Here is a 27,161-nt window from a genome sequence, read left to right on the forward strand (position 1 = left end):
GTTTACCTTCCCGCTATAGCGGTTCCTATTTATCTACTTGCATTTTGACGTGCTTTTGGCAGGAGCTGGGACCAAGCAACGGGAGCTGACCCTGTCACAGGGATTCGAACCGCCGACCTTCTGATCAGCAAGCCCTAGGCTCAGTGGTTTAACCCACAGCGCCACTATTCCACCTGAAAAAGGCCCATCCTGCTAAGATCTCATCAGGACAGGTGCTTTGGTAGCCACTCACATATTACCCCCAAAAGAGGAAATACATCTCCCTCCTGGAAAAGGACACATATTCCCAACTCATATTCACATAATCTTTGCATAGAATAGTGGCCTTCCCCCCTTCCTCCTTTTCGGTGGCTCAGGGGAGGCTTGGGAGCGGCGGGTGGGCTGCGTGTGGTTGCCCCACGCTGCTCTCTGGGGAGGAAGCCACGCGGCTTTGCCAGTAGCCTCCCCTCCTTTGCCAGTAGCCTCCACTCGTGGGCTGTTTTTTTGGGGGGGGGGGGAGTTGCGTCGCATTGCTGCCTATCAGGTCGTGAATATAAGCCACACTATAAGGTCGTGAACATAAGCCATAACTTTTGATGGTCAGAATTTTTTTTTGGGGGGGAGTGCAGCTTATATTCGAGCCAATACAGTAATTGCTGTCTCCCCCCCTTTTTTTTTTAAAGCATCTTGCCATAGTGGAGCAGGCTGTGGCCAGGTGGCCTGTCTGCCTGGTCTGTCAGATGTTCTGGGTGGAGTTACCGTAGTTGTTGATGGGCAACTTTCTCCCATCCTAGGATTCCTTGTATTTAACTGGAGCTGGACCACAGAGCACCTCAAGGAGAGGACCTCCTCAAGCAGAGAACAGTCCTCTGACATTCCTTCACACAAGGGAGCATCCTCTCCAATGTAGGACCTGCAACCAACTGCGCACCTGCTCCCCTGCACTCCACTTTCTGCTGCATCTCTCCTCAGTCCTTAGGTAGGGCCAGCTCCAGGTTTGAAGAGACTAGGGCACTATCTGGCGGGTCTCCTCTGTTGGTGGGTGGATCTCTAGAGGCAACCGTGCTCCAAGTAGCACAGCATGGTTTGCGGGTCTAACCTCAAGTTCACTTTCTCACAATGGCCTCAATGTAATGTTGCTTGGGGGGGGGGAATTAAAATGGAAGCTAGAGCCAGCCCCCTTGCTCTGCTAGGAGCATCAGAAAAAGGAGGTGGGGACTAAGGAGCCCCAAAGATGCCATGTTGTCATGTTGATGCTTCTATCCCAGGTGAGGCCCTGACTCTGCTCTGGTTAGACCTCACCTGGAGTACTGTGTCCAGTTCTGGGCACCACAGTTCAAGAAGGATATTGACAAGCTGGAATGTGTCCAGAAGAGGGCAACGAAAATGGTCAAAGGCCTGGAAACGATGCCTTATGAGGAACGGCTTAGGGAGCTGGGTATGTTTAGCCTGGAGAAGAGAAGGTTAAGGGGTGATATGATAGCCATGTTCAAATATATAAAAGGATGTCATATAGAGGAGGGAGGGAGGTTGTTTACTGCTGCTCCAGAGAAGCGGACACGGAGCAATGGATTCAAACTACAAGAAAGAAGATTCCACCTCAACATTAGGAAGAACTTCCTGACAGTAAGAGCTGTTCGGCAGTGGAATTTGCTACCAAGGAGTGTGGTGGAGTCTCCTTCTTTGGAGGTCTTTAAGCAGAGGCTTGACAGGCATATGTCAAGAATGCTTTGATGGTGTTTCCTGCTTGGCAGAGGGTTGGACTGGATGGCCCTTGTGGTCTCTTCCAACTCTACGATTCTATGATTCTATGACTCGGAAAGGAAGCTTAGTCTGTACTTTTCCACTGACCTCCAATCTTCCCTACAATACTCCAAATAATCAAAATCCTACCATTTATTACTTTCTAGGGTTTTTTGGGGGGTCCCCCCAAATCTATAACATATTTGACACTCTAGGACAGGCATGTCAAACCTGCGGCCCTCCAGATGTTTTGGACTACAATTCCCATCTTCCCCAACCACTGGTCCTGCTAGCTAGGGATCATGGGAGTTGTAGGCCAAAACATCTGGAGGGCCGCAGGTTTGACATGCCTGCTCTAGGACATTAAACATGGATCCCAACCCTGAAAAGGGTGAAGACGGCTGATTGCTGTAATCACTGCAACTCCTTGTAATCACTGTAGCTCTGTGAAAGAAGCCGGCCTAATCTGCAATCTCAGAAGCTGTTACATCAGCTGGGCAGGCGTGCCAAGCATTCGTGCCAGGGGCCTTGTGCCACCTCCTGCTTTGCCAAGATAATGTTTAAAAGGCGAGCGGATTAGGCCCAGAAACACAGGTGAGTCACCCTCCCAACTGATGTGCAGCTGGACCAGCCCTTTCCAAAGCTTATGAGCACCTTCACATTGTCCCAGACCACATATCTGCCAGAAAAATTAATCCACCCATGCGCATGCTAGTGCTTATGTTGGTCCTCAGCATCTTGGGGGGGGGGGGGCATCTGCAGTGCAGAGAAACTAACTCCTGTTTGAGGCCAAGATGATCAAAATTATTTGCAACATGTTGGACCTTCAACATAAGATTGCAGTGTATCCTCACCATGTTGTGGAGTGTTCCTGTACAGGGTTCCTGCCAACCAGACTGGCCCTTCTCTGCAACACTATTAGTTGTAAGGTGCTCAAGCAATGCATTCCATTCCCCAACAAAGCTCCTTGCCAGGTTTTACACCCCACCCCCCCATACTGGGCTATTTGTTGGCCCCTTAGCTTGTTTTTCCTGAAAAGCTTGGGGTTTGTTCTCTTTCTTATTACTGCATGCCTGCTCAGGGCATGCTAATAAATTCCTCTTGTTTCTCAAAAACCCTGCTTTTGCTCCATTTTCATCATCACTCATCACCTGAGCTTGCTATTGGAAGGAATAATATATTTAGGAGGCATGGAATAGTCCTTAGCCACAAACAAAGTGTCAGGAGCTGGAGTCGGGAGCAGGTCAGAAATAAAACACTCAGTGTCAACTAAGTTAACTCTTTATGCAAACAAAACAGCTCAGACCTAGTGATCCCAGCAACTCCAGTAGGTCTTGTCCCAGTAAAGCAGTTGCAAGTACTGAAGGTCCCTGCCTTCCCACTGCTCTCTAAGACTCCTCTCCTGGGTCCTTTCAGAACAACCTGAGGCTCCTTCATCTTGTCTTTCTTTCCTCTGCCCTCTTTATTCCTCTCTGTGTTCTGGGAGACCAGGGGGTTTAAGACCTGGTCACAGCAGGAAGGGAAGACTCCCTGGCTTCTTCAGCAGGCAATGGTATATTTGTTTGAATAAAGAGAAAACTTAGTTGACACCTTAATTAGGCAATGGTATATTTCAAGTTTGATAACCCTTATGTTCACTTTAGTTGATATATTATTTCCTGTGTTTTCTCCAAGGACCTCAAGGCAGCAAATAGTGTTGTCATCCCCACATTTTATCTTCACAAAAGGTTGGGACACAACTGAGAATTTGAACCTGGTCTTCTTGGTCCTAATTCCACAAACAAACCACTACACCACAGTGCTAAAGAAGCATTTCACTTCTATGAGGCTCACACTGGATTTTCAGTAGAGATCAAGTCACATTTTATTACCACGCTAGAAAGAAAAACCAGCAACTGCCCCCTTAACCATTTGCCATGAGTATGGAGTTGTGAAGGTCATCTGACAATGGCCTGTGGCCCAACCCTGTTTGCTCTAGAACCACTGCAGTCACCAACAAACAGCCAGCAGGGAAAACCATGGTCAACTGCTAGATAAGCCAACACTGATTTATTTCCAAACCATTATTGATCAGATGTGATAAGGTGGCAGAGGAACTTTCATGCCTTCACAAGTAATTCCGCAGCAAAACAGAAGTAGCCAGTAATTATCAATGCACCATCAGTTACCCACTTTTTTCCAGCTGTGCCTTTAGGCCAAATCAGCTGGAGGTATTTCTTTCCGAGGAAATAGCCAGATTTTAAATAGATATTTAGAATTCCAAGGGAGACAGAGAGCGGCACCATTTTCCCTCTCCTTACCTCGGGGTCAGGCAGGTGAATGCCTACTGAGACCATTGGAGCTGCAGAAAGGGGTCCTAACTTCATAAAAGATGACGCAGGCTCTGCTATTTTGGAAGCTGCAGATCCTATTTCACTGCCATATCCTGGAGATGTAGTATTTTACTCTGTAGCCACACATGCCAGACACCCTAGGGGCAAAGCTTGGCCAGAAGAGGACCAGTCTGACCTGTTTCTTAGCCAGACTGTTAGAAAAGGCTGGGATGAAGCTTCAGAAATTAACTCCATCAGTCCTGTTTCCAAGCAGGAGGCGTCTGCTTGCCAAGGAATTAAGAATCAGATCACTCTGTACAGACATGTGGCCAAATTTAGTTGGCAACTGACTCAAAAATACACAAAAACCAAGCTCCCCACTCCTGGCTTACTAGCAGTACACATGAAAAGGATCTTGGGGTCTTGCTTAACATGAGTCAACAGTGTGATGCAACAGCAAAAAACCTAATGCTATCATAGGCTACATCAGCAGAAGTATAGTGTCCAGATAAAGGGAAGTCATAGTGCTGCTCTATTCTGCCTTGGTCAGACCACACCTGGAATATGGTGGCCAATTTTGGGCATCACAATATAAGGAGGATATTGACAAGTTCAGAGGAAGGCAACCAAGATGTTCAAGGGTCTAGAAACCAAGCCTTATGAGAAGCAGTTGAGGGAGTTGGGAATGTTTAGCCTGGAAAAGAAGAGGCTGAGAGGAGATAAGACAGCCATCTTCAAATACATAATGGGCTGTCACACGGAAGATGAGCCTAGGGCATGGGTTTGGTTCCCTTGGAATAAATGTCACAGGAGACTTATGGTATTTCTGTGATAAAAGGTTTTGTTTGCATACATATACAGCCTGGGCACAAGATGGAACAGGGCCAGCCCAGAACGTTTTGTCGGGAGAGACAAAACAGAAATGCTGCCCCCCCCCCTGCTGCCTCACCCTCTGTCACAGGCCCGCCCATCATGCGCACCCACCCACTGCAAACCAGTGGCAGTAGTAGCACAGTGGCTGGAGGGTGTGCAGTGGGGGAGGGAGGAAGGTGCCAAGTGTGCAACAAAGGGCAGGAGGTGGTGAGCTCCTCAAAAGCCTGATCTGCAACCCCTTCCAGGTGCTCAGAGGCCACTGCCTCACCTCGCCTTGAAATGGAAGGTTCACAACACTAACACTCCAACAGACCCTGCTCCCCAACAATTGGGGGCATTTTAGCCATAGCTTCTTTCTACCACTTTCAGAACCAGCTTTGAGACAGCCAGTCTGTTGTTTTTTGCGGGGGGGGGGGGGGAGAGAGAGAGAGAGAGAGAGAGAGAGAGAGAGAGAGAGAGACTTTCACGACTTCACCCCCAGGCAGAGGAAGGGGAGAAGAATAGCATCACCCTTTCGAGAAAGATGTACAGTACAGCTATTTAGCTTCTGGGACAACACATCACCTGTACTTGGCCATCTTTTTCGTTATGGAAAGACCCACTTTTCCCAACCAAAGGTTTCTCCCAAGCTAATGCTGTCCACCTGATTTGACCTTTTTAGCAGTATCTTTTTACAACCATAGTCACAGCCCAAATGTCACTGCAACATGTTTCCTTAATTCCCACCACTATAGGACACATCTAGTCCTTTCCCCCCAGTCTAACCAAAGTGCTGCTTCCCTTGAAGCAACTACACTGATCTTTATCTTTCCACCACAGACCCTTCCCCCTCAGAGTATCTGTAAACATTTTGGAGCAAATTTGGCACCAGCCAGGAATGTGGACTCAGAGAGGCAAGAGAGGAGCCACTTTTAGCACCCGGAATCACTTACGTCAGCACATTTATGAAGTGTGAGAAAACAACAGCAGAACAAAAGGCTGTTGTAAAAGATCCGACATGGCGCATGGGCCGATCCCAGCTGCGCCACTACAATGGCTGAGACTGTGTGGGATGAAATGCAAAGCCCACATGAGATGCACATTGGTTTCAGATGCAACAATGGTCAAAGCCAAACGGGCACTTTAAAGGTGCTTTAATCATCACTCTGTAATCTCTTCCAGGTGGCGCTGTGGGTTAAACCACTGAGCCTAGGGCTTGCTGATCAGAAGGTCGGCGGTTCAAATCCCTGTGACGGGGTGAGCTCCCGTTGCTTGGTCCCAGCTCCTGCCAACCTAGCGGTTCAAAAGCACGTCAAAATGCAAGTAGATAAATAGGAACCACTACAGCGGGAAGGTAAACGGCATTTCCATGTGCTGCTCTGGTTCCCCATGTGCTGCTCTGGTTCCCCAGAAGCGGCTTTGTTATGCTGGCCACATGACCTGGAAGCTATACGCCGGCTCCCTCGGTCAATAATGCGAGATGAGCGCGCAACCCCAGTCGGTCACGACTGGACATAATGGTCAGGGGTCCCTTTACCTTTTAATCTCTCCCCCACTTTCAGTTTACAAGTAAAGCTTTTCGTGCTTCAAATGTCACCATGCTCATCTCAAATAGTGAGGTACGAGGCACTCCCCAATTTGCCTCCCCAGATGATGGTTCATAATATATTGTAGCCTCACTCAGATACAATTCCATCATGACATGTTTTGTGACATTGTGGACAGTGTGTAACCTTCACCCCCTCTCCATTTTCTGCACTACCTGCCTACCAAGCGACTTCTCTGACGAAACGGACCAGATTAGGGAAATGCCTTTTCAATTCCCCATGACTCTTTCAAAGGCCCTTTCTTTAAAAGGGCAGGGATGTGTACACCAGTGTAGGAACCCTGCCTGCCTCCAGATATTGTTGGCCTACAATTTCCCATAATCCCTGACCATTGGCTGTGCTGGTTGGAATTGAAAGGAGCTGGAGCCCAGCAACAGTAAAACCACTTAGACTGAGATTGCAGGTGATTGAGCATTATATAAATCCACTTAGTCAAATGAATGACTAATTCAACATTTGGAGGGCACCAGCTTCCCCACGCCTGACAAGCACACAGAACTGATGAGACAGCTACAAAACTGGCAAGCCTTTCCCAACACTGTCAGTTTCACCACAGACTAGGCGGTAGGGGAGAGAAATGGAAGGGCTGGCCAGGCGACAGATTCCCACAGTCACATAAAAAGTAGAGAACGTAAGTCAGTGGGCCTTTGTCCCCAGTGCAGCAGGACCCCTCTTAGTGGTCCTAGTTCTACGCTAGTTTAATCCTTGGCATGCAAGTGTTCTGTGTGCAGAGTGCGAGTGGGTGCACATGTGAGAAACAAAAGATCCTGTCCCACATGGGCAGTGTAACGGAAGAGGGAGCAGAAGGGTGTTTGACAGCAGGCCAGTGTGATGGAATGTGGGCTGGAGTTAGAGTGAGTGACAGGTGGACAGTGTCTCTCAAGAATGACAGTTGAAGGCTGCTGGGAAAGAGCGAGGCAGAAACAGAGAGGGAAGAAGGGAGGACAAAGAGAGCTCATCCAAAAGACCTGTTCATTGAGCATTCACCCTCATTCACTTGCACAAAGCTTACACACAAGGTTAGATGATACCCTGTGTATTCACTGAGCATTTGGTTTACTTATGTGGTGGTTATGCAACAATGAGCACTCGCTTTGGTTTGCTTGCACGGTAGCTACATGCCTTCCCATTAATCAGTTTATCCCACACTTTTTAGTGCAGTCCACTGGTCACTTTCCTAATGGCAAGAAAGTCTGTTGTGGGTTTTTGTTTTTAATGTGGATTTGTTGCACCAGAACACTGCAATCCACTTTAATGGTAAATTTCCTCTGTGCAGCTGAATGCCTCCCACAAAGCCAGGACTGGAGGTGACCAGCGAATGAGATGGGAGGGATTATGAAAGCCTAAGTCAAGGTAGCTTTTTCAGGGTTTGCTATGTGAGGTAAGGGCAGCCTTCCTCAAGCCAGTGCCTTCCAGATGTTGTTCGACTCCAATTCCCATCATCCCTGACCCCCTAGGCCAGGCATTCCCAAACTTGGCCCTCCAGATGTGTTGGGACTACACCTCCTATCATCCCTAGCTAACAGGACCAGTGGTCAGGGATGATGGGAATTGTAGTCGAACAACATCTGGAGGGCCGAGTTTGGGGGTGCCTGCCCTAGGCCATGCTTGCCGGGACTGATGGGATTTGGAGTCCAACAACATTTGGAAGTCACCAAGCAGGGAAGGCTGGGTGAGAATATTTGAACTCCTCTTTTAGTATTCTGAATGAAATGGCTACTTGTTCTAGGAACTATATTCTAGAAATAAATACATGTTTACTGTTTTAAATGTCAGTGTTCTAGCCTAGGCTGATTACAAGGTTGATGTATCCCATCCCACATGTCTAGTGTGGAGATATTCAAACAACAATATAGAGAGAGGACCCTTTTGCCCGCTATGACTCAGTAGGTGGTGGCAGGACTGTATTGCGAGGACCATTAAGGGACCTCTAGACTTAGCAGGGGACCCAGGTGGCGCTGTGGGTTAAACCACAGAGTCTAGGGCTTGCTGATCAGAAGGTCGGCGGTTCGAATCCCTGCAACGGGGTGAGCTCCCATTGCTCAGTCCCAGCTCCTGCCCACCTAGCAGTTTGAAAGCACATCAAAGTGCAAGTAGATAAATAGGGACCGCTCTGGCGGGAAGGTAAACAGTGTTTCTGTGCGCTGCTCTGGTTCACCAGAAGTGGCTTTGTCATGCTGGCCACATGACCCAGAAGCTGTCTGTGAACAAACGCCAGCTCCCTCAGCCTATAGAGCGAGATGAGCGCCACAACCCCAGAGTCGGACACGACTGGCCATGATAGACAGGGGCCCCTTTACCTAGACTTAGCAGAGTAGCTGATCTCATCACCCTCTGGGCCTCTATGGGACCCTGAGAATGTCACAGGCCATCTGTAGTAGCAAATTCTAGGAACAGGTTTGCCATAGTGCCAGGAGCCATAACTCAGTGGCAGAGTACATGCTTGGCATCAATACCTAACATGACATTCTGTGGCTAAAATTATTTCTGGTAGCAGAGCTGGGGAAGACCTCTGCTTGTGGCCCTGAATTGGGATGACTTGGCATGAAACAGCTGCCTGTATCCTCACCACACACCTGCCCAACTGTGACTCACCAATCCGAAGGCAGCCCATCATCCACGCATGGGTCTGAACGCAGTGCATGCAGAGAAAGCTGGAAAGGATCATCACCACACATTCAGGCACATTTGGGCTGGTTGCTTTGACCATTGCTCATCTTCTTCCTTGGTGATTGCATTCCTAGAATCCTAGAATTGTAGTGTTGGAAGGGAACATGAGGGTTATGTAGTCCAACCCTCTGCAATGCAGGAATCTTTTGCCCGACATGGGGCTCGAACCCATGTTCCTGAGATTAAGAGTCTCACGCTCCACCAACAGAGCTGTCATAGGCACACTTTCGGAATAAACATGCAGAGGATTGCACTGTTCTCTGCTGAGACGGGCTATCAATTGAGAGAAGCAGAAAGCACAAGACACACCGGCTCCTCCTTGCCTACGCATCTGATTGCTATCCAGCTTTTTCTACATGTCAGCAAGAGCGTCTTTAAACTCCCACGAGGCAAAGATGGGAGCCTGTCCACATCAAATATAATGTGTATTTCAGCTGCGCTGGCCAGGGGCCTCCTGAACCTTTAATAGTTGTGTGGAAGAAGAAATCTCAACAGGTGTAGCTTGTCATGCCTGCTACACCTGCTTAAATTCCAACACAACTATTAAAGGTGCAAGAGCAGTCTCTTCGTTTGTATCTGGATTCCTTAAGCTTGGCTCTTCTTCATCCTCACACAGCAGTCCTGAAAGATGGGCTCCTTTTATCCTCATGGTACTAAAGAGGACTAGTGGTCACCAACAACAGGTGGGGTGATAATCAGACTGTAACCATTTCAGACTCAAGTAATGAGATGAGGTCTCAAAATGACTGAAGGCTCCTTCATAAACACACCCTAATTCTCTACATAGGAAAATCTAGGTGTCAACTAGTGGATAAAGATGTTGTTGCATCTAGGAAGAGGAGGAGGAGGAGGAGGCAGCGTTTGGATTTGATATCCCACTTTATCACTACCCGAAGGAGTCTCAAAGCGGCTAACATTCTCCTTTCCCTTCCTCCCCCACAACAAACACTCCGTGAGGTGGGTGGGGCTGAGAGACTTCAAAGAAGTGTGACTAGCCCAAGGTCTGCATGCAGAGGAGCCGAGGCGCGAACCCAGTTCCCCAGATTATGAGTCTACCGCTCTTAACCACTACACCACACTAGCATTGCCTCATACAAACCCAGCCACACCAGCTGCTGCTTGGGAGGAGTGAAAGTAACAGGTAGCAGCTGTGCCCTCACAATATCCAGAAAACCTACTGCAGAGCTGAGCCCTGTATCACCTTGTGCAGATTCTAAATCACAGCAGGAGTGCTGGTGAATCTTTACAACATTCCTGCAAGGCGGGCTGGTCTTATTTTGCATATAAAGGGGGTCTGAGGCTTCGTGGAACATGGAAAGCTGTTTTACATCAGGTCAGACTTCAGGTCAACCCAATATTGTCCAGTCTGACTGGCAGCAGCTCTCCAGGGGTCTGAGGCAGAGAGGGTCTTTCCCTTCACCTGCTACATCAATCCTTTAACTAGATATGGCAGGGGCTGATCCCAGGGCCGTCAGAATGAAACGCATGCGCTCTTAGCTATAGACCTTCCAAAAGGCAAACTGCTGCATTTACTCATGGAAAAGGAAATAGATGAACCAGGTACTTGGCTCTTAGCTGCTGTAGGAAACAAGCACAATCTGAAGTTGTTTCTACCTTTGGTTCCTATCCTATAAGAGTTCACCTTTAGCCCTTACAAAATAACATTCCCAGATTCCCAGGATTACACAGCTGATAAGCTGCATTCATTGCTGCTCCCACTTACTGCAGTGAGCGGCTGGATTCTGTCTTCCGAAGGCAGCACCCCCAAGCTCCAGCACCCTGCCCACTAGCGCCTGCCTTCCTCACCTCTCTGAATTCCTAATAGAAGCAAGTTGCAAGCAAGTTAAAACAGCACCAGCTCCAATTGTGTCCTTGGGGTATCCCACTGTTTACATCCCCACCCTTGGCAAGACTCTTCCCCGACCACCACAGCCCTTGTGTTGTTGATCAGGACAGCTGTTCTTCCAGTCAGGCAGTGCCAGCTCTGAGCATCCAAGCAGCTTCCTAAGGGGCTTTCACCTCCCCCACTTTCCTGCCCGTGGCCGCAGGGAGAAGAGAGCCTGCCTGTCGCCAGAAATCCGGCCTGCACGGGCAGCCAGCCAAACCTGGGGCCTGCTGTTTTCTTCCTGGCTATGTTTGGCTACTTCTGTCCCCAAAAGGCCATCGCCCTTCCTCATACCAAAGAGAACAGTCCAGAATTCCCCTGGGGAGCCTCCTTCCTCTGGGTTTGATTGTATGGTGGACTGGGTTGGTGATCATGCAGGCTTGTGTGGAATGAGGACTGTTTGCTTGGTTTTGGAACAACTTCTTAAAACTCAGGGATTTGAGGATCTGTCTGCTTCCAAGTGTTTGACGTATGCTGCACGGCTTCATTGACAGCCAGTGTGCTACAGTGCTGGACTAGGACTTGGGAGACCAGGGTTCAAATCCCCACTTGGCCATGAAGCTCACTGGGGGACCTTGGGTCAGACGTTGCCTCTCAGCCGTGCCTACCTCACAGGGTTGTTGTGGGGATCGAATGAGGAAGGTGGAGAAGCATGTATGCCACTTTGAGTTCCTTGGAGAAAAAGTGGGATATAAATTAAAGAAATACATAAATTGAACCATAGTCCACTCCTGGTTGCCTTCATACCAAGGTGAAAACCTTGGTCTGCTAAAACAGCTTTGGAAATGATAACAAAGTGTGGGAGTACTTCTGAGCATGTACCAAGTGCTTGTCTTTCACCGCTGGGTATTGACACCCTGTCTTCTCATCTCTTGGATTACAAAGGAAGACTCTTATTTTCAGAAAGCAAGCTCAAGTGCTCTCACATACTGGTCAGATGCAAGCTATTGGCTGCATTTATTTTTTTGCTTGTTAGAAATTGGTATCCCACCCTTCCTCCAAGGAGATCAGCTCACAAGTTTTTGCCTTATGACAATGCAAAGAGGGTTGGCCAAGCGACAAGGTTTGGCCCAAAGTCATCCAAGACAGGGTCCTTTCCCAATACATTCCAAGAGGGAGAGGCCATGGGGACAAGATTTTGTCACTGTCCCATTTCTTCTATAAGTCTATTATTAACTTCCCAAATTCTAGAGACTAAAGGGTATGTTTAAAAAACAGCAGCATTTAAGCTGGAGTCCTGGGGGCAGGGAGTGTCATCCTTGCCTGTTAGCACTAAAATATAAGAGGGGGAAAAAAGTGACTTTTGCTTGTTATAACTTGACACTGATTGCTTGCTTCCTCCAGAGAACCAGGAAAGGAACCCATCATCTCAAAGGGGTGGATGGTGGAGTAGACCAGTTAGCAATAAGTGGGAATCTCATTTGGTCCAGATGTAGCACGGCAATGAACAGTGGTACAACAATTTTAAAAAACTGCCAGCACATTTGCAAAGCTAAGGGGGTCCGGGATGGCTCCAAATTGAATGGGGAACCGTGTGTTGAGAGTCCTGCATTGCAGGAGGTTGGACTAGATGACCCTCGGGGTCCCTTCCAACTCTGTAATTCTATGATCAGAAGCAAAGGATTGCAAGATGTAAGGCTGTTCATGAACCCCATGACTCATTGATCCGCCCCAGATTCCTGGGAATCCCAGCTTTTATTTTCTAGTGAAGATTACGTTTCAAACTACAGTATGTTTTCACACAAACAGATATAAAGTAGCCCAATGGTGTTGGATGCAGGCTTTAAAGAACAAAACCATGTGTTATCTCTCTGGTTCAATCCATGCAACTGACTGCCTGATTTATAGATACTACACTAGTATAAAGCTAGAACTCTTTAAAAAAATGAATGAATGATTTCTTTTTAAAGGAATCTAAATTCAGTGGAAGGTACCGTAGCAGATTTCATATGTGCACATCTATGGGAGTAAGCAATCTCATCTGTAATTAGATATTGATGAAGGTAGGAATAAGCAGTCTTGATCCACCTCAAAACAACTAAACTCTAATGATTTTCATTGTGGGTTGGAGATGTTTAGCAGTTTGTGTGAGAATGATCCAGCATGGTTTGTATGTGAATGCAAGGGATCCCATGGCTTAAGGACCCAAAGGACACATTTGCTCCTATACCTAAACATTTATCCTGTTGATGCTTCTGAATAGGTATACACACAGCACAGCTTCTACCCGTATGCAGGATTGTCTTATGATCTCCACATGCATTAGCATGCTCATTCCTAGACTAGTGCAATCTACAGTATGGGTAATACTGGCCTAGCTTACATGGTGGTTTTGCATATTACTGAGCTGGTACGCAGAGCACTTTGCATACTCAGAAACTCTAAATAAATTATTATAAATAATAATAATAATAATAATGATAATAATAATGTGCCCTCCATGTAGGAATTCTAGAACTCCAAAACCTATGGGGCAGTAGAGAATAGACCTCAACAGGGCTTACATCTCTGACAAAATTCCTTGGGGTTGGCATCTGTCCCTACTTACTTGGGAGCAAGTCTCTTTGAACTCAGTGGGACTTACTTCTGAGTAGACATATACAGACGTGTGCAGAGATTGGGTCAATCACACACATATTATTTAATCTCCTGTCGGAGATACAATGCAGATTAACTGAGCTCCTTGGAAGAAGGTAAAGTACAAATGTGAAAAACAAAGATTGCATGCAGAGTGGCTTTAACCATTTGCTACATTGCCACTACAGTATTAGAAAGGGTGTGTGTGGAAACAGACAAACCGAGCAAAGCCAGTGCCAACACAACTTCTGCAAAGTACAGCACTGAAAACAATTGCAACCAAAGAAGTAAAGTGGACTGGCCGGGTGCTACGAACGCTGGTCGGGACACACTTGAGAGAGTATTTGTCAACCGTGTGCTAAAAGGTTACACACAGACACACACACACACACAGAGAGAGAGAGAGAGAGAGAGAGAGAGAGAGAGAGAGAGAGATTCCGGTTATGGAAAATGGCTTCATGTCTTTTCTGGAGCCAAGAACATGCTGAACCCTGGCCCTGTTTGTGCCAGTGGTTTTGCTATCACATTGACTCACAGCAGCCTGCAAAACCAGCTCTGGGCATAATGACAAACAGGTAGCTTATCCTGGCTGGCTCCACATGCTCATGTGAGGTCAGGAGAAGCCTCCCTGTCATTCAGAGCCACCTGCCTACCCAGTCACAACAAAAACCACCTGTTGAGACGCACCATCCAGCTGCAGAGCATCGGTACTCACCCATCGGATCCCCTGGATCCTGGGGGCACTGCCCACCTGCCCCTCCAGCTGGATCTGATAGCTGTAGCTGCGGAACAAGTGCATCTTTTTCCAAATCACTTCGAGAAGACTTTCTTCTGGGATGGGATCCATGAGCCCCTTGGGGAGCTGGGGCAAGTCTGTGATGTCACCAGGCAGAAGCCCAACATTCCACCTTCTTCCCTGTCCCCTCCATGCCACCTTGGGGAGCAAAGGGAAGCGGTGAGAAAATAAAATAAAAAGCAATTTGCTCATGCTGCATTCTGCATTCTGCCTGCTGTGCAATGGGAGGACTGTGCTTCTTATGAGTTCCTCTGTCCCCCAAAAGCAGTACTCTAATATTGTTGTTATTACTGCAATATCACAGCACTCCAGGGTGCTTAAAGCACGTTGCTGGCACTGTCAACAATCAACAACAACCCTGCAAGGTTAACCTAACAACAAACCTGCAAGGTGGGTGAAAATGCTTAACTCCAGGGACTGAAGGTAAGAGCAGTTTTCCTTCCCTAAGGCTACCACTTAAGCGATATTAAGGGTGACATTTGAATTCAGGACTCCCTGGCTCACAGATGGTAACTCTAGCATGCCTCCGTTCTCATGGCTCATTCATCTGCTAGCCAATATGGATGGTGGCTGCGCCGGGCATCTGGCAAAAGTGGTGCCGTTTCGTCGTTCTTCCATGGACTCTGGTCCGCAAAAGCTTGTGGCCATCATAAATCCGTTAACCTTGGTTGGAGGTGTCACGAGGTGGGTTGTTTCTGCGGCTTCCCCTCTGCTGATGCCACTTCTCGCAGGCTTTTAACTCAGCTGCTTATAGCTCAGCGCCCGCACATCCATCTGAGGCGCTGCCAAGCCCGCCTCACCCCACCTGTCGCAAACAGGTAACCTCCCTCGGGCGCCACGCACTCACCTTCATGCCCCCTACTCGGCCCGCCTGGAGAAGCCTGTCCAGAGTGGGGGCGCTATCTTGGGGGCCCGGATGGATGACCTTACGGGGAAAAGAGGCGAGCCGAACCATCCTCGGGCAGGAGAAGCCCCGAGGAAGCCAACGCGGAACCCATTGGAAGCGACGGTTTTTTCGGAGCCGGTGCGCGCTTTACGCAAACAGCACTGGCCGGCTGGCCCGCTTAGACACGCGCGCCCCCCCCACCCGCTGGCGCTGGAGCAGAAGCCGCCACCAGGATCTTGCTCTGGGCTTCCTGGTCCCACACTCGCCCGCCCGCCCGCCGTGCCCAGAAGGGAGAGCGAGGGCTCCGGCAGCGGCGCCTTCCCTCTCCGCCAGCACGGCGAGCAAGAGCGCGACAACGCGCCGCCGAGGCTGCAGGCAGGCAGGAGAGCGCCTGGCGCGGCGCCCGGAAGCTCTGGGCTGCAAAAGGCGCTCGCGGAGGCCGGGAGCGCCACGCCCCTCCACCCGCGCCACCCCACTCGGGGCTGGGGAAGGGACCTGGCAGGGCGGCAGGCAGCAACGTTTCGGGTAAAGCGAGTCTGGAGGAGATCGAAGCAGCCGGACCAGCTCCTCGGCAGCCTTCAGAAAGCAGCAAATAAACGGGCACCAACGCCCTCCTACAAGGGCCGGCCCAAGATACCTTAGCACCCAAGGCAGACCACGAAATGTGCCCCCTCTCTGGGCCAAAGAAGAAGGGATGAATGAAGAGCTACTACTACCGTACACCACGAACAAGGAGGCAGGGAAGAGCTATATCGGTTACAAAGGGTGGGAGGGGGAATCGGTTTTATGTTTATTTTTTATTTATAAAATTTGTATACCGTCTCTCATCCAAAGATCCCAGGGCGGTTCCAAAAAGAAAAAAAGAAAAAATAGAAAAAATACAAAATGAGAACACAAATACAGAATAAATCAAAAACAAACCAATAAACCCCGCTCCCACAAACACATTTAAAAGCCATAGCGCCATGGCTTTGGGACGGCAGAGCAAGGGCTGGTGGGAGACCCTCAAATGTTGCTGGGTGGGGGGCTGGGGCTGCCAAAAAAGTCCTCATGTGGCCCTTGCATTGGACCACCTTTGTTTAGGATGACGTTAGTCTGAATTGGTCACTAATACATAATTACATTTTCATCCTGGACTCACAGCTGTCCATGGAGTCACAGGTCAGGGCGGCTGTCTACCAGCTCCATCTGGTATGCCAGCTGAGATCCTGCCTGCCTGCACACTGTGGCACATACTCTGGTTCTCCTACTTAGACTACTGCAGTGTGCTCTGTGTGGGGCTACCTTTGAAGGTGACTTAGAATCCAGTCCCATCAGATGTCAAGGAGATAAATAACTACAACCTTTAGAAGACATCTGAAGGCAGAGGTTTTAAATGTTTGATGTTGTATTGTGTTTTTACTATTTTTTGTTGTTGGGGGCAACCCAGTCAGATGGGGGGCATGTTAAAATACCTATAAACATACTTCCTATTCTCAATATAATATTAAAACACACAGATACACATGTGCAGCAAAAGCAAATGTATTAAGTCAGGCAGGCTGCAGATCCATCCAGCTTAGCGTTGTCTACAGTGAGCCAGTCAGGATATAAGGCCGTCATCTTTCCCAGGCGTATCTAGAAATGCCAAGGGTTGAACTTGGGAGCTTTTGCATGCAAATCATGCACTTCACCGCTGAGCTATGGTCCCTCCTTGCCACATCTAGGGGCAAGAATAATGACATCTGACATGGTGTTGAATACATGATTTCATCCACTGAAGTCCCATCACATAATGCAACACATTATACATAAGTATAATGGTGTTACCTCATTCAGTGGACCAATCTGATCAGAATTACAGAATTAATTCCCAAAGACATGGACTGAAGATGTAGTGGGGAGAATAAGAAATATAATTTATAGTTAAATCAATTTGGGGATAATTGAATTTCTCACCTTAACCAAACAATTCTGCATCTTGAAAAATGCAGAATTGTTTGGTTAAGGTGAGAAATTCAATTATCCCCAAATTGATTTAACTATAGTGAAAACTCAGACAGTGAAAACTCAGCGTGGCATCACAGTTGATGGTACAACTTTGAATGGGCTAGATTTTATTTGGTAGAAGAATGTCCCCAATATCCTAAGCCACTTAGTTAATACTAACTATTCTGCTCTAAAGCCCTTGTCTCAGAAACACCCAGTCCTTTATGGGGCCTTATTTACTTAACATAGACGAAACACACCAGATATATCTTGAATCAAATTCAAAGGGCTGCAACAATTAATCAGTCATCAGATTCAGATCAACAATATTCAAAAAACAAGCCACAACCTTACCTCACTGATTAATTCAGTTGTTAACCACGTTGAAATGAGAGTCATATGGGTTTATAAAACAGTTGCTCAACTGAACCAGTCTTAGTCCAATATTCACCTGCATCACAGGTCAATCACCCAGTAAAATAGCACCCCCTGCACCTTGTGACACCAACCCGTCAGCCACCAGATTTGATGAGCTGGTCTGTATGAAATATTAAATTGATCAATTTCACACATAAGCGCCAGGTTTCCTAAGGGATAGGGAGAGCTTCCATTCGGTCTGGCTTATGGCAGTTTTTACTGGCATAAATGAGAACTAGTCGGAGATTGATTTTGGAGATTAGACAGTTATAATAGTGCTGTCTCTAATAGCCAGTAAAATCTTGGAAGCCTACTTAAAGACTTCAAGGAAGGAGCATGTGAAGAGAAAGATATACAGATGCTGCCTTCGAAATGCTGCATGTTTGGGCCCTTGGCTTGTGCCTTTGATTTTGGCTGTGTCCACACTAGGCTATCCTAGTATCATGGATCACTGTTTCCATAAGTGCATTGATGCATCTTCGTCCGCACATGTGCATTTCAGTTTTAAGCCTCTCCAATCTATCTTAGTGTTTCCTTTCGTGGGCTGTGCTAGATGGGATGATTATATTTTCTCTTTGTGCTGATGTCCTCATCCCACAATTACAACACTCTCACCCACCACAAATTCCAGAAACCCGAGGTCCATGGCAGTCATGTATGCAGAGGCAAAATTGGGTAGAGCAACACAAGTGGATTCTCCCTTTGTCCAGTAGGCTAGTTCCTTCACAGACTCACCCCCCCTTTCTCTTTCTCCTCCCCCCAGGCACGAAAGAGCCATCGTGAGAGTTCAGGGACACATTCCAGCCAGGCAAAAAGCAGGGTAGGGTGCAAATCAGGGCCAGGGAGGAGAATGACAGCGGCATGATAGAACTTATCATAAGAAGAGCCCTGCTGGATCAGACCAAGGGCCACTGAATTCAGATCTCACAGCAGCCAAACAGATGCCTGCAGAAACCCAGCAACTGCATAGCTGCCAAGTTTCCCGTTATCCCCGGGAAATCCCCGTTTCCCCAGCTGTTCCTAGCTGAAAAAATGGATTTTTTTTGTTTCCCCCCGGTTTATTCTGGCGCGGTGGCCATTTTGGAACTGGGCGGAGCATGCTCAGAAGTGACTTTTGACGCTGCTTTGCCCAGTTCCAAAATGGCTGCAGTGCGACTTCTGGCGCGGCGGCCATTTTGGAACTGGGCAAAGCAGCATCAAAAGTCACTTCTGAGCATGCTCCGCCCAGTTCCAAAATGGCGGCAGCGCTACTTCCGGTCTGCTATTTCCGCCTGGTCCCTTATTTCTCTGACAGCAACTTGGCAGGTATGCAACTGTGACCTGAGCACAAGAGCCCTTTTCTCACTGGACCTTTGCTTGTGTCAGCCAACTGGCTGAGGAAGAAATAAAAAGGCAATAAAGACAGAATAGGTTTGGGAAGGTTCTAAAATACTTGTCTCGAATACACTTGGGGGCTGTCAGACGCAGCATTCTGTTCTATCTCCAAATGTACTATTGCTGTAGGAAAAAATCCAAATTGGGGGAAGCAGGCTGAGATTCCATCAGAACTGTCTATTTTGTAAAGCAACCCAACCAGGAAAGGATATCCTTGCTGATCCACAGGAAATGGTGCTATGACACTAATCCCTGCTCCTTGAAAACTTCAATTCCCATCAGCCCCGACAAGCATCATCAACAGTCAGGGATGATGGGAGCCCCACTGAAGACAGTGAAATCTGTTTTGAAGGAAACACACACCAGATTGCACTGCTAATTTGCTCCAGCAAAATCTAAATGTCTCATGACACCTTAGAGCAGGCATCCCCAAACTTCGACCCTCCAGATGTTTTGGACTACAATTCCCATCATCCCTGACCACCGGTCCTGTTAGCTAGGGATCATGGGAGTTGTAGGCCAAAACATCTGGAGGGCCGCAGTTTGGGGATGCCTGCCTTAGAGCCTAACAGCAAAGAAGACTTGGGTAGACTTCACTGTATAACAGAAAGAGTCACCCCTCCCTAGAACAGAGGTAACAATGCAAGTCTGTGCCACTTTTTTGTCAGGCTCAAATATATACTGTACAAGATGAGAACAGAGTGACTAATTTCATAGCAGCAGCCACTGAAGACATCAGCTTTCAAGCTATTACATGCTAATTTAACACATGAGAATGAAACCCAAACTGCCCCTTAAATCCACCCTGAATACCGTACAAACATATTGTATGTTTTTGTAGGCCATGGCCCAGTTCAGCAGACGCATGCCTTTATTGTGATTGCAGTGGCGTGCGGTGAAACTTTTCATAGGGGAACAGTTAGGGCTAGAGGTGCCAGCTTGTGAGGGTGATTGCAGGGGGAGGGGGAGTGAGCCTGACCTCCAGATGTCCTGTGATGGATGAGCATTGTGCCTCCCTCCCTAAGCTGGCCAGAAGCTTCCCAGGCTTTGGAAAGGAGGCACCAGGCCTGTGGCAGGATGCTGGAGCCTTGCTGCTTCTTTCCCAAAGCTGCACAGGCTTTAGAAAGGTGGTTGGAGGGCTCATGGACCCATTGGAGCATCATGCCTCCCTCAGAGCTTCCCAGGCTTTGGGAAGGAGGCACCAGGGGGACATTTAGGGGACTAGCCTGGTCCCCCAGTCCACTTGACTGCACACCACTGTATTGTACCCTTTCCCTGGCCAGTCTCTGGCACTTGAATACAGATTCAAGCTTTGGTCTCAGGTAAAGCAGCTGACAGTTGCTTTTTGTAGGGCCTCACCTTTCATTTGTTTTTAGGCCTGATGGTACTTGCATAGTAAAGCGTAGTTAATCGTAACTGTGGTTTAAGGTGACCTGCAAACTCTGTCATTGGCTGAAATTTGTCAGCATCACATAGTTAATCAGATTGTAAACTGGATCAGTACATAATTCCACAGGGCAGCCAAGCTGGAGGCTGTGCTCAGAGATTGACTTAACAACTTAGTTTGGCTTGTTAGTCAGTGCCCAGTGAGTCAAATAACTAAGTTAAGAGACCGTCCTCCCCTCCCTCCCTCCCTCCCTTCCCACAATGCTGGCCCAAGAGAGTCAAAGCCCCCTGCCCTAAGCAGGGACCTTTAGAGAACTTAAGCACTGGACAAAAATTAAGGTGCCTCCTCATGTAATTCAAAATAAATAAGTAGGAAAAAGAAAATAAAAATGGGAGAAGAGTGTCCAGTGAAGTCTAACAAAACTACTCCAATGCTTTTAAAAAAAATCAAATGTCAAATTCTTTCCAAAAAATATATATCTTTTGTGTGTGTGTGTGTGTCCTCCTGCTTGGCTGGTGCCTTCAGCATGTTCTTGGTCTGCCTATTTTGTAATCTAGCCCTGAGCCAGACCCCCCAAATGGTGCCATGGGAACAAAAGAGGTTTCTTGGCAGAATTCATTACCAAATGGAACTGCCATGCTTATTTATATACCCCTGTCCTGAGGTTTTTGCATTCAAAGTGAGTTTGCAACAAAACTAAATGCACTAATGTTCCATAACAAGAGAGTTCATTATAAAACCTTCCATACATCAGACGCTTGGGAGGGAGGATGGCACACAGCAGACCCTCCTCCTGGTGGGCTTCCCACAAGCATCTGGATGGTCCCTCTTTTGAAGAGGATGCTGCTCCAGAGGGATGTTCTGCTGACCCATCAAAGTTCTTCAGATAGTCAAAAGGCAAAGTTTGCAAAGCTCTACCTTTAACTCTAGTGTTCTTCACAGCTAGCCATAGGGTTGCCAGATGCAAAAAGAGCACTCAAATGTAATGCACACTTTTTTTGGCCAAATTACGTCGTGAAAATTAGGGTGCGCATTTAGATTTGATGGTGCATTTACATTAATAATAATAATACTTTTATTGTCATTGTACAACCTATGTACAATGAAATTAAATGAGCCTCCCTCCCCCCCCAAACACTCGAACTCTTATCAAACAACACACCACCTCACAAATCAATTTCACTATGTTATTTTCCACTCAACAGCCTAACAGCCCACGGATAAAAGCTATTTTTTAGCCTGTTGGTACGGCTGTTCTATACAGTATCTCCTGCCCAAAGGTAGAAGATAAAAGAGGTGGTGGCCAGGGTGTGAGTCATCCCTGAGAATTTTTCTCGCTCTCCTAAGGCAACGATCCCTTGCGATGTCATCTAGCGGACTCAAGGGACAGCCCATGATATTATGTGCTGTATTCACCACCCTCTGTAGAGACTTTCTGTCCATGGCTGTCAGGCCAGCATACCACCCTGTGACACAATATGAAAGGACACTTTCTAACTAAAAGGAGTTCATCAGTTGTTGTTTGACATTATTCTTTCGCAAGACCCTGAGGAAATGGAGTCTCTGTTGGGCCTTTCTGACACCTGAGTTATGTTGATTTTCCAAATGAGGTCCTCACTAAGGTAAACTCCCAGGAATTTAAATCCACCAGCAAATACTTTTTTGGTTTCAAGGTTTTGAAAATTGAGGTGCGCATGAGATTTGCTGGCACATTAGATTCACATAAATACGGTAGTTGTGTAGAAAAGGGGATTTCAGCAGGTGTGGTGCCTACATCAGGGGTCAGCAACCTATTTCAGCCATGAGCCAGTCCACTGTCCCTCAGACCATGTGGGGGGCCAGACTATACTTTTTTGGGGGGGGGGGAATGAACAAATTCCTATGGCCTATAAATAACCCAGAGATGCATTTTAAACAAAAGGACACATTCTACTCATGTGAAAACATGCTGATTCCTGGACCGTCCGTGGGCCCGATTGAGAAGGTGATTGGGCTGCATCCAGCCCCCGGGCCTTAGGTTGCCTACCCCGGCGTACATTTTCTGAAATGTCCTCTTCTAAAGGTACAGGAGCCACACCCTCTTTTTGCACCTGACCAAGGTGCTCTCCTCCCCTGCTCTTCCTACAAGCAATTCTTTAAGACCAGTGTCTTCAGGAAAGTCTTTCGTGTGCCACCTTAGCTTCAGCTTACAACTCCAATTCCACCTGGAATTCCCCATCTTTTCCCTGACACTTTTTGACAAACCTTCTCATTTCCATGCACTTGTCTAGACTCATCTAATGAAGATAATAAGACTTCTGTTCAGGGACCACACACTGCTTCTAAATCCCCTGCACGCAATACCTACAGGGTTGGTATGAAATTGTTCAATACAGGAGTGCCAAATTTTCAGCTGGGCTTGTAACTGTGCCTTTCTTTGCTCCTTGATCTGCAGGCGTTAGGTGGCAATAATGTTTCTATCTAGGCTGCAAGAAAAAGCTTTACCTGCTGATGTCTACAGCTGAAATGCAAGGGATATCTATATCTATATATAATTTTTTTCTCTTATGCTGTTAGGTCCTGACGGCTATATCCACCCTGCATCTTTTATACCAATTGCAAACATCTAATCCAGCAATAAATAAAAGCTGCTGGGTTTGGGGTGGAGGTGGAAGGGATGTGAACAGCAGCCCCGGTTGATTTCCTGTAATTGCCCCATTAAACAGAGCTCTTTCCACCATGTCAGGTGCAGGTATGTACCTGAGCTCTGCTCTATCTCACACTTATCAGGTTATTTTAATTGGCGTTTGCTACCTGCATCTGAGTAATCATTAATCTTTTTAAAGAGCCGCAACAGGCCCAGGCAGGCTTGCTGCTAACATCACATGTATGTGTTGACGTGTGAGTGATTTTTTTGTGTGTGTGTCTGTGTGTGTCCTGGGCAAATAGCAGAACTCAAGAAGGAAACTGAGCTTTCAAAAACACCCCTTTGCAAACTGAGCTAACAGAACTTTTATCGCAAAGCATGCCTTTGGGTTGCCAACCTTCCTTCAAGCCCCTGCGAATACAGTGCAGCTTGGACCAGCATAAATCAGCAAGTGATCCTGTGCCATGGGCAGTTTTAACTGCTGATTTCTAGACATCAAAGGCCAAGAGCAAGTCCAGCCAGGTTCTTCTTCTGGTCAGCTGGCCACCTTATTTCCCATTGTAGCAGCAGCAGCTGTTCCCAAAGGCTTCCATGATTTTGGCTGTATACATATTACCAGCTTAAAATGCAACAAGATCATTTCCTTCCCATTGCATTACAAATCACATTTTCACAGCAATGTGGACATCAGCACGGTCAGATATGTTTCTAAGTCACTCGCGGTCCATCCATCCACCCATCCACAGCAGTGTGTGGGGATGGGCATGCACACGAAGGCTTATACCCAGAACAAACTTAGTTGGTCTCTAAGGTGCTACTGGACATGTTTAAAATTTATTTCGACATTCCCTCACAGACAGCTTTCTGAAGAAAGGGCATGCTGTGGGGCAGCCCAAGGCAAAAGTGGATGGGCAATGGCACACCCTCCAACATTTCTCTGGTGAAAACAGGGACATCCTAAGGAAAAGTGGTACATTCTAGCAATCAGAAACCAGGACGGCTTCTCTAAATCAGGGATGCCACTGGAAAAAAAGAGTCGGACATGACTAAACGACTAAACAACAACAAGACACCTCAGCCTAGCCAATGCCATTGCCTAAGGAAAATATCTGCAGCTATTTCCTTTCAACTGGAAAAACCCTATTTCCCCTACCCCAACGCCACCAACAAGAAATAAATCTGGCTTGGTTTCATTCCCTTGGGACAGGCGTGACCTGTTCTGCTTTCCATGCTTCCTGACCTTAGAGTAGATGTGGGAGATAAGGACTGTGACGCAGACCTGAGAAGCGGGAGGCAGAGGATTTCAGGACTGTGATGGGGAAGTGCAGGAAACTCCGGAAAGGATCACACAATCTGACACTGAGAGGGTCTTTTCTGCACCAACACTTCATACCAGGCAGTCGACACAATCCTTGGTAGGAACAAATGGTGTTGTTGTTGTTGTTTAGTCATTTAGTCGTGTCCGACTCTTTGTGACCCCATGGACCAGAGCACGCCAGGCACTCCTGTCTTCCACTGCCTCCCGCAGTTTGGACAGACTCATGTTGGTGGCTTCGAGAACACTGTCCAACCATCTTGTCCTCTGTCGTCCCCTTTTTCTTGTGTCCTCCATTTTTCCAAATGGTGTAGAAACACCCAAAGTTGGTCAATGGATGTATGGATGCAGACAACACTGGAATGGGCAGTAGGAACAGCCAGGAGCAGGGTTAATTACTCATTCATCACATTTTGACTCATCTCTCTCTAAGGAATTTAGGGTGGTGTGCTTCTCCTCCCCAGACCTTCACAACTATCTTGTGAGGTAGGCTTAGAATGAGTGATTATGACTGGTCACCTGTCTTTATGGGTTAACAAGGATTTGAACCCAGGTCTGGTTCATGTTCACAAGAGAGTACAGTACTCTCTTTCTACTGCAGCACACTTGCTCTCACCATGGACACTTTATAAGTGAGAATAATCATCAGCCCTGGAACTGATTTTAATTCACATTTATTTATTTTCATATTTTGGTTACTAGAACAAAAGACCTCTAAGAAGTTTAAAGTACTCTTTTCTTTAAAATATATATATATATATATTTATTAGTTTTCAAATTATTATGAAACTACAGAGACAAGTCAACAATGTCAAAAATTCAATAATATATCCAACTAAGAGCAGAGCATATGAAACCTAAACGCAACACAGAGAGTGTGAGAGCCAGTGTGGGGACTAACAATACACCGAGCATGTCCCCGAGAGACCAGGGCTCAAATCCCACTTTAGGGATTATTTATTTATTATTATTATTGATTTTAAAACGCGGTGTATAACACACCGAAACACACAGTCCAATCCACTGTTCTGGCTTGTGAAGAATGTGCTTGGTAGTTTTGACCAGCCTTGTGCAATTTTGTGGTCCTCGCAAATTTCTCCCTCCCCCTCTCTCTCTCTCCCTCCCCCCCAAACACACACACACACACACACACAAACATTGTTCCTCAATAATTCACAGTGAAATATAGCACTGGTGGTCACAAAATTGCATTTGGAATGATCTCTGGCAAGATCTCATGACTAAGACGATTCCAAAACATTGGGCTAGCCTCTTGATTATGAATTTAGAAGTGAGATCTAGAATCGTATTATAGAAACTGTAGAGCTGAAAGGGATACTGAGGGTCATCTAGTCCAACCCCCTGCAATGTAGGCATCTCAACAAGGATTCAAAACAGAGAATAGGGAGAGAGGTTAGGAAATGAATGGCATTAGGGGTATCCAATATCATTCCTTGGGTGCTTTCCAAATAAGGATGGGTCATTAGTCAAGAATTTAAAGGAGTTTCTCTTAAGTTCCAATTGGCCAGCAACACTTTCCTCCAGGAATACTGCATTCTGTCCCTCCAGCCCCATAATTTACTATTTTTATTTTCCAACTGTTACTGAAGACAAGAACTTACTGGATTTGTTGGTTTGGTGTACTGGGATTGCTGGAAAGGTCCCCCCCCTCCCCATTTTGCAAGCCTTTCTAAGTATGCTGATACCAACCTTTTCCCCCCTTCCTTAGATCAATTTTTGCCCCATTTCTATCAGCACTCGCCATCTGAGTTCACTGAAAACACACTGGACCGTGCACTTCTTACCACTGTTTTGAACTTACAGAATGTGGGATTTCTTTCTTTACTTTATTTTATAGTGGGATGAGGGAGGGAGGGCTTAGGTCTCTGTATATTATTTTGGTGTAGTCAGCCATGTACTTTGCACATTGCCCTGGGAGCTGGAAGGATGGTTTAGAATATTTTTTAATCAATGTCTCTGGCTGAATTTTTTGTAGTCATAAACACTACTACAGCCTTGGTTCTATTTTATATGATCATTCTTACACATTTGGAAACAGGATTCAATTTTCCAAATCTTAAGTTGAAATCATAAGGCATATCTTTAGCTCATAGAAATGGTTGGCAAGTTCCCTTTCGTGCAAATATACGTGCAAAGTTAGAGATGACGTACTTGGCATCCCTTTATGGGTGGATGGCAATAAAAAGAATTACTTCCACCTGCAGTTTAAGTGACCAGCAAGGCAGGGCAAACAATGTCTCATCAGTTACATTTGGACCCTACTCTCCTGTGAAATTAACTCTATGGGGTAACCTAGATTGGATGACAAAGAAGCAATCCTTTTTGTGAAAGAAATGGGTTGGTGGTGTGATTTATTTGCTAAAATTAGTTAATAGGATTGGATGGGGAGAAATGTCATTTTCAATACTGCAGTTTACTACCTACCTGGAAGACCTGATTGGAAATATCTTCAGTTACAACCGAATGGCTATTTCTGGACTGTCAGCTCTGAGTGTCTTGGCATTGCCCGTATGGTTGAAGGGAAGAATCAAATTCCTATAGAAACCTGCAATTGCTGTTTATAAAGGTTTGTGGGGATGTTTTGAAGTGGATGTTCAGGATCTCAAGAAATAAGATGGAACAGGGACTTTGACTGGGCTGTATGGAACTAATGTGCTTTAGAATCTAATGCAATGTTTAGTTAGCTACTGATCCCGTCAAAATAGTTGTTTGGGGTATATTGGACTCCATGGTGTCTACGTGGAAA

At 46.8% G+C, this 27,161-nt stretch overlaps 1 protein-coding gene across 3 annotated transcripts in view; it reads right to left on the minus strand.

The window, feature by feature from the left end:
- Positions 1-15,705, minus strand: part of RAPGEF3 (Rap guanine nucleotide exchange factor 3) — a 70,411-nt gene extending 54,706 nt beyond the window's left edge. The window contains exons 1-2 of one of the 3 annotated variants that reach the window (XM_035101408.3): positions 15,269-15,705; positions 14,341-14,559 (exon numbers count right to left, since the gene is read on the minus strand). In XM_035101408.3, coding sequence (XP_034957299.1) covers positions 14,341-14,559; positions 15,269-15,376 — 327 coding nt within the window. In that variant the 5' untranslated portion in view covers positions 15,377-15,705. Of the gene's footprint in view, positions 1-4,022; positions 4,218-14,340; positions 14,560-15,268 lie in introns of those variants that run through there. The other 2 variants (XM_060272134.2, XM_060272135.2) reach the window with 2 other exon arrangements.
- Between the last annotated feature and the right edge of the window lie 11,456 nt (positions 15,706-27,161).

This window comes from Zootoca vivipara, chromosome 2 (genome assembly GCF_965207765.1).
Source record: "Zootoca vivipara chromosome 2, rZooViv2.hap1.1, whole genome shotgun sequence".
Taxonomy (NCBI): Eukaryota; Metazoa; Chordata; class Lepidosauria; order Squamata; family Lacertidae; genus Zootoca; species Zootoca vivipara.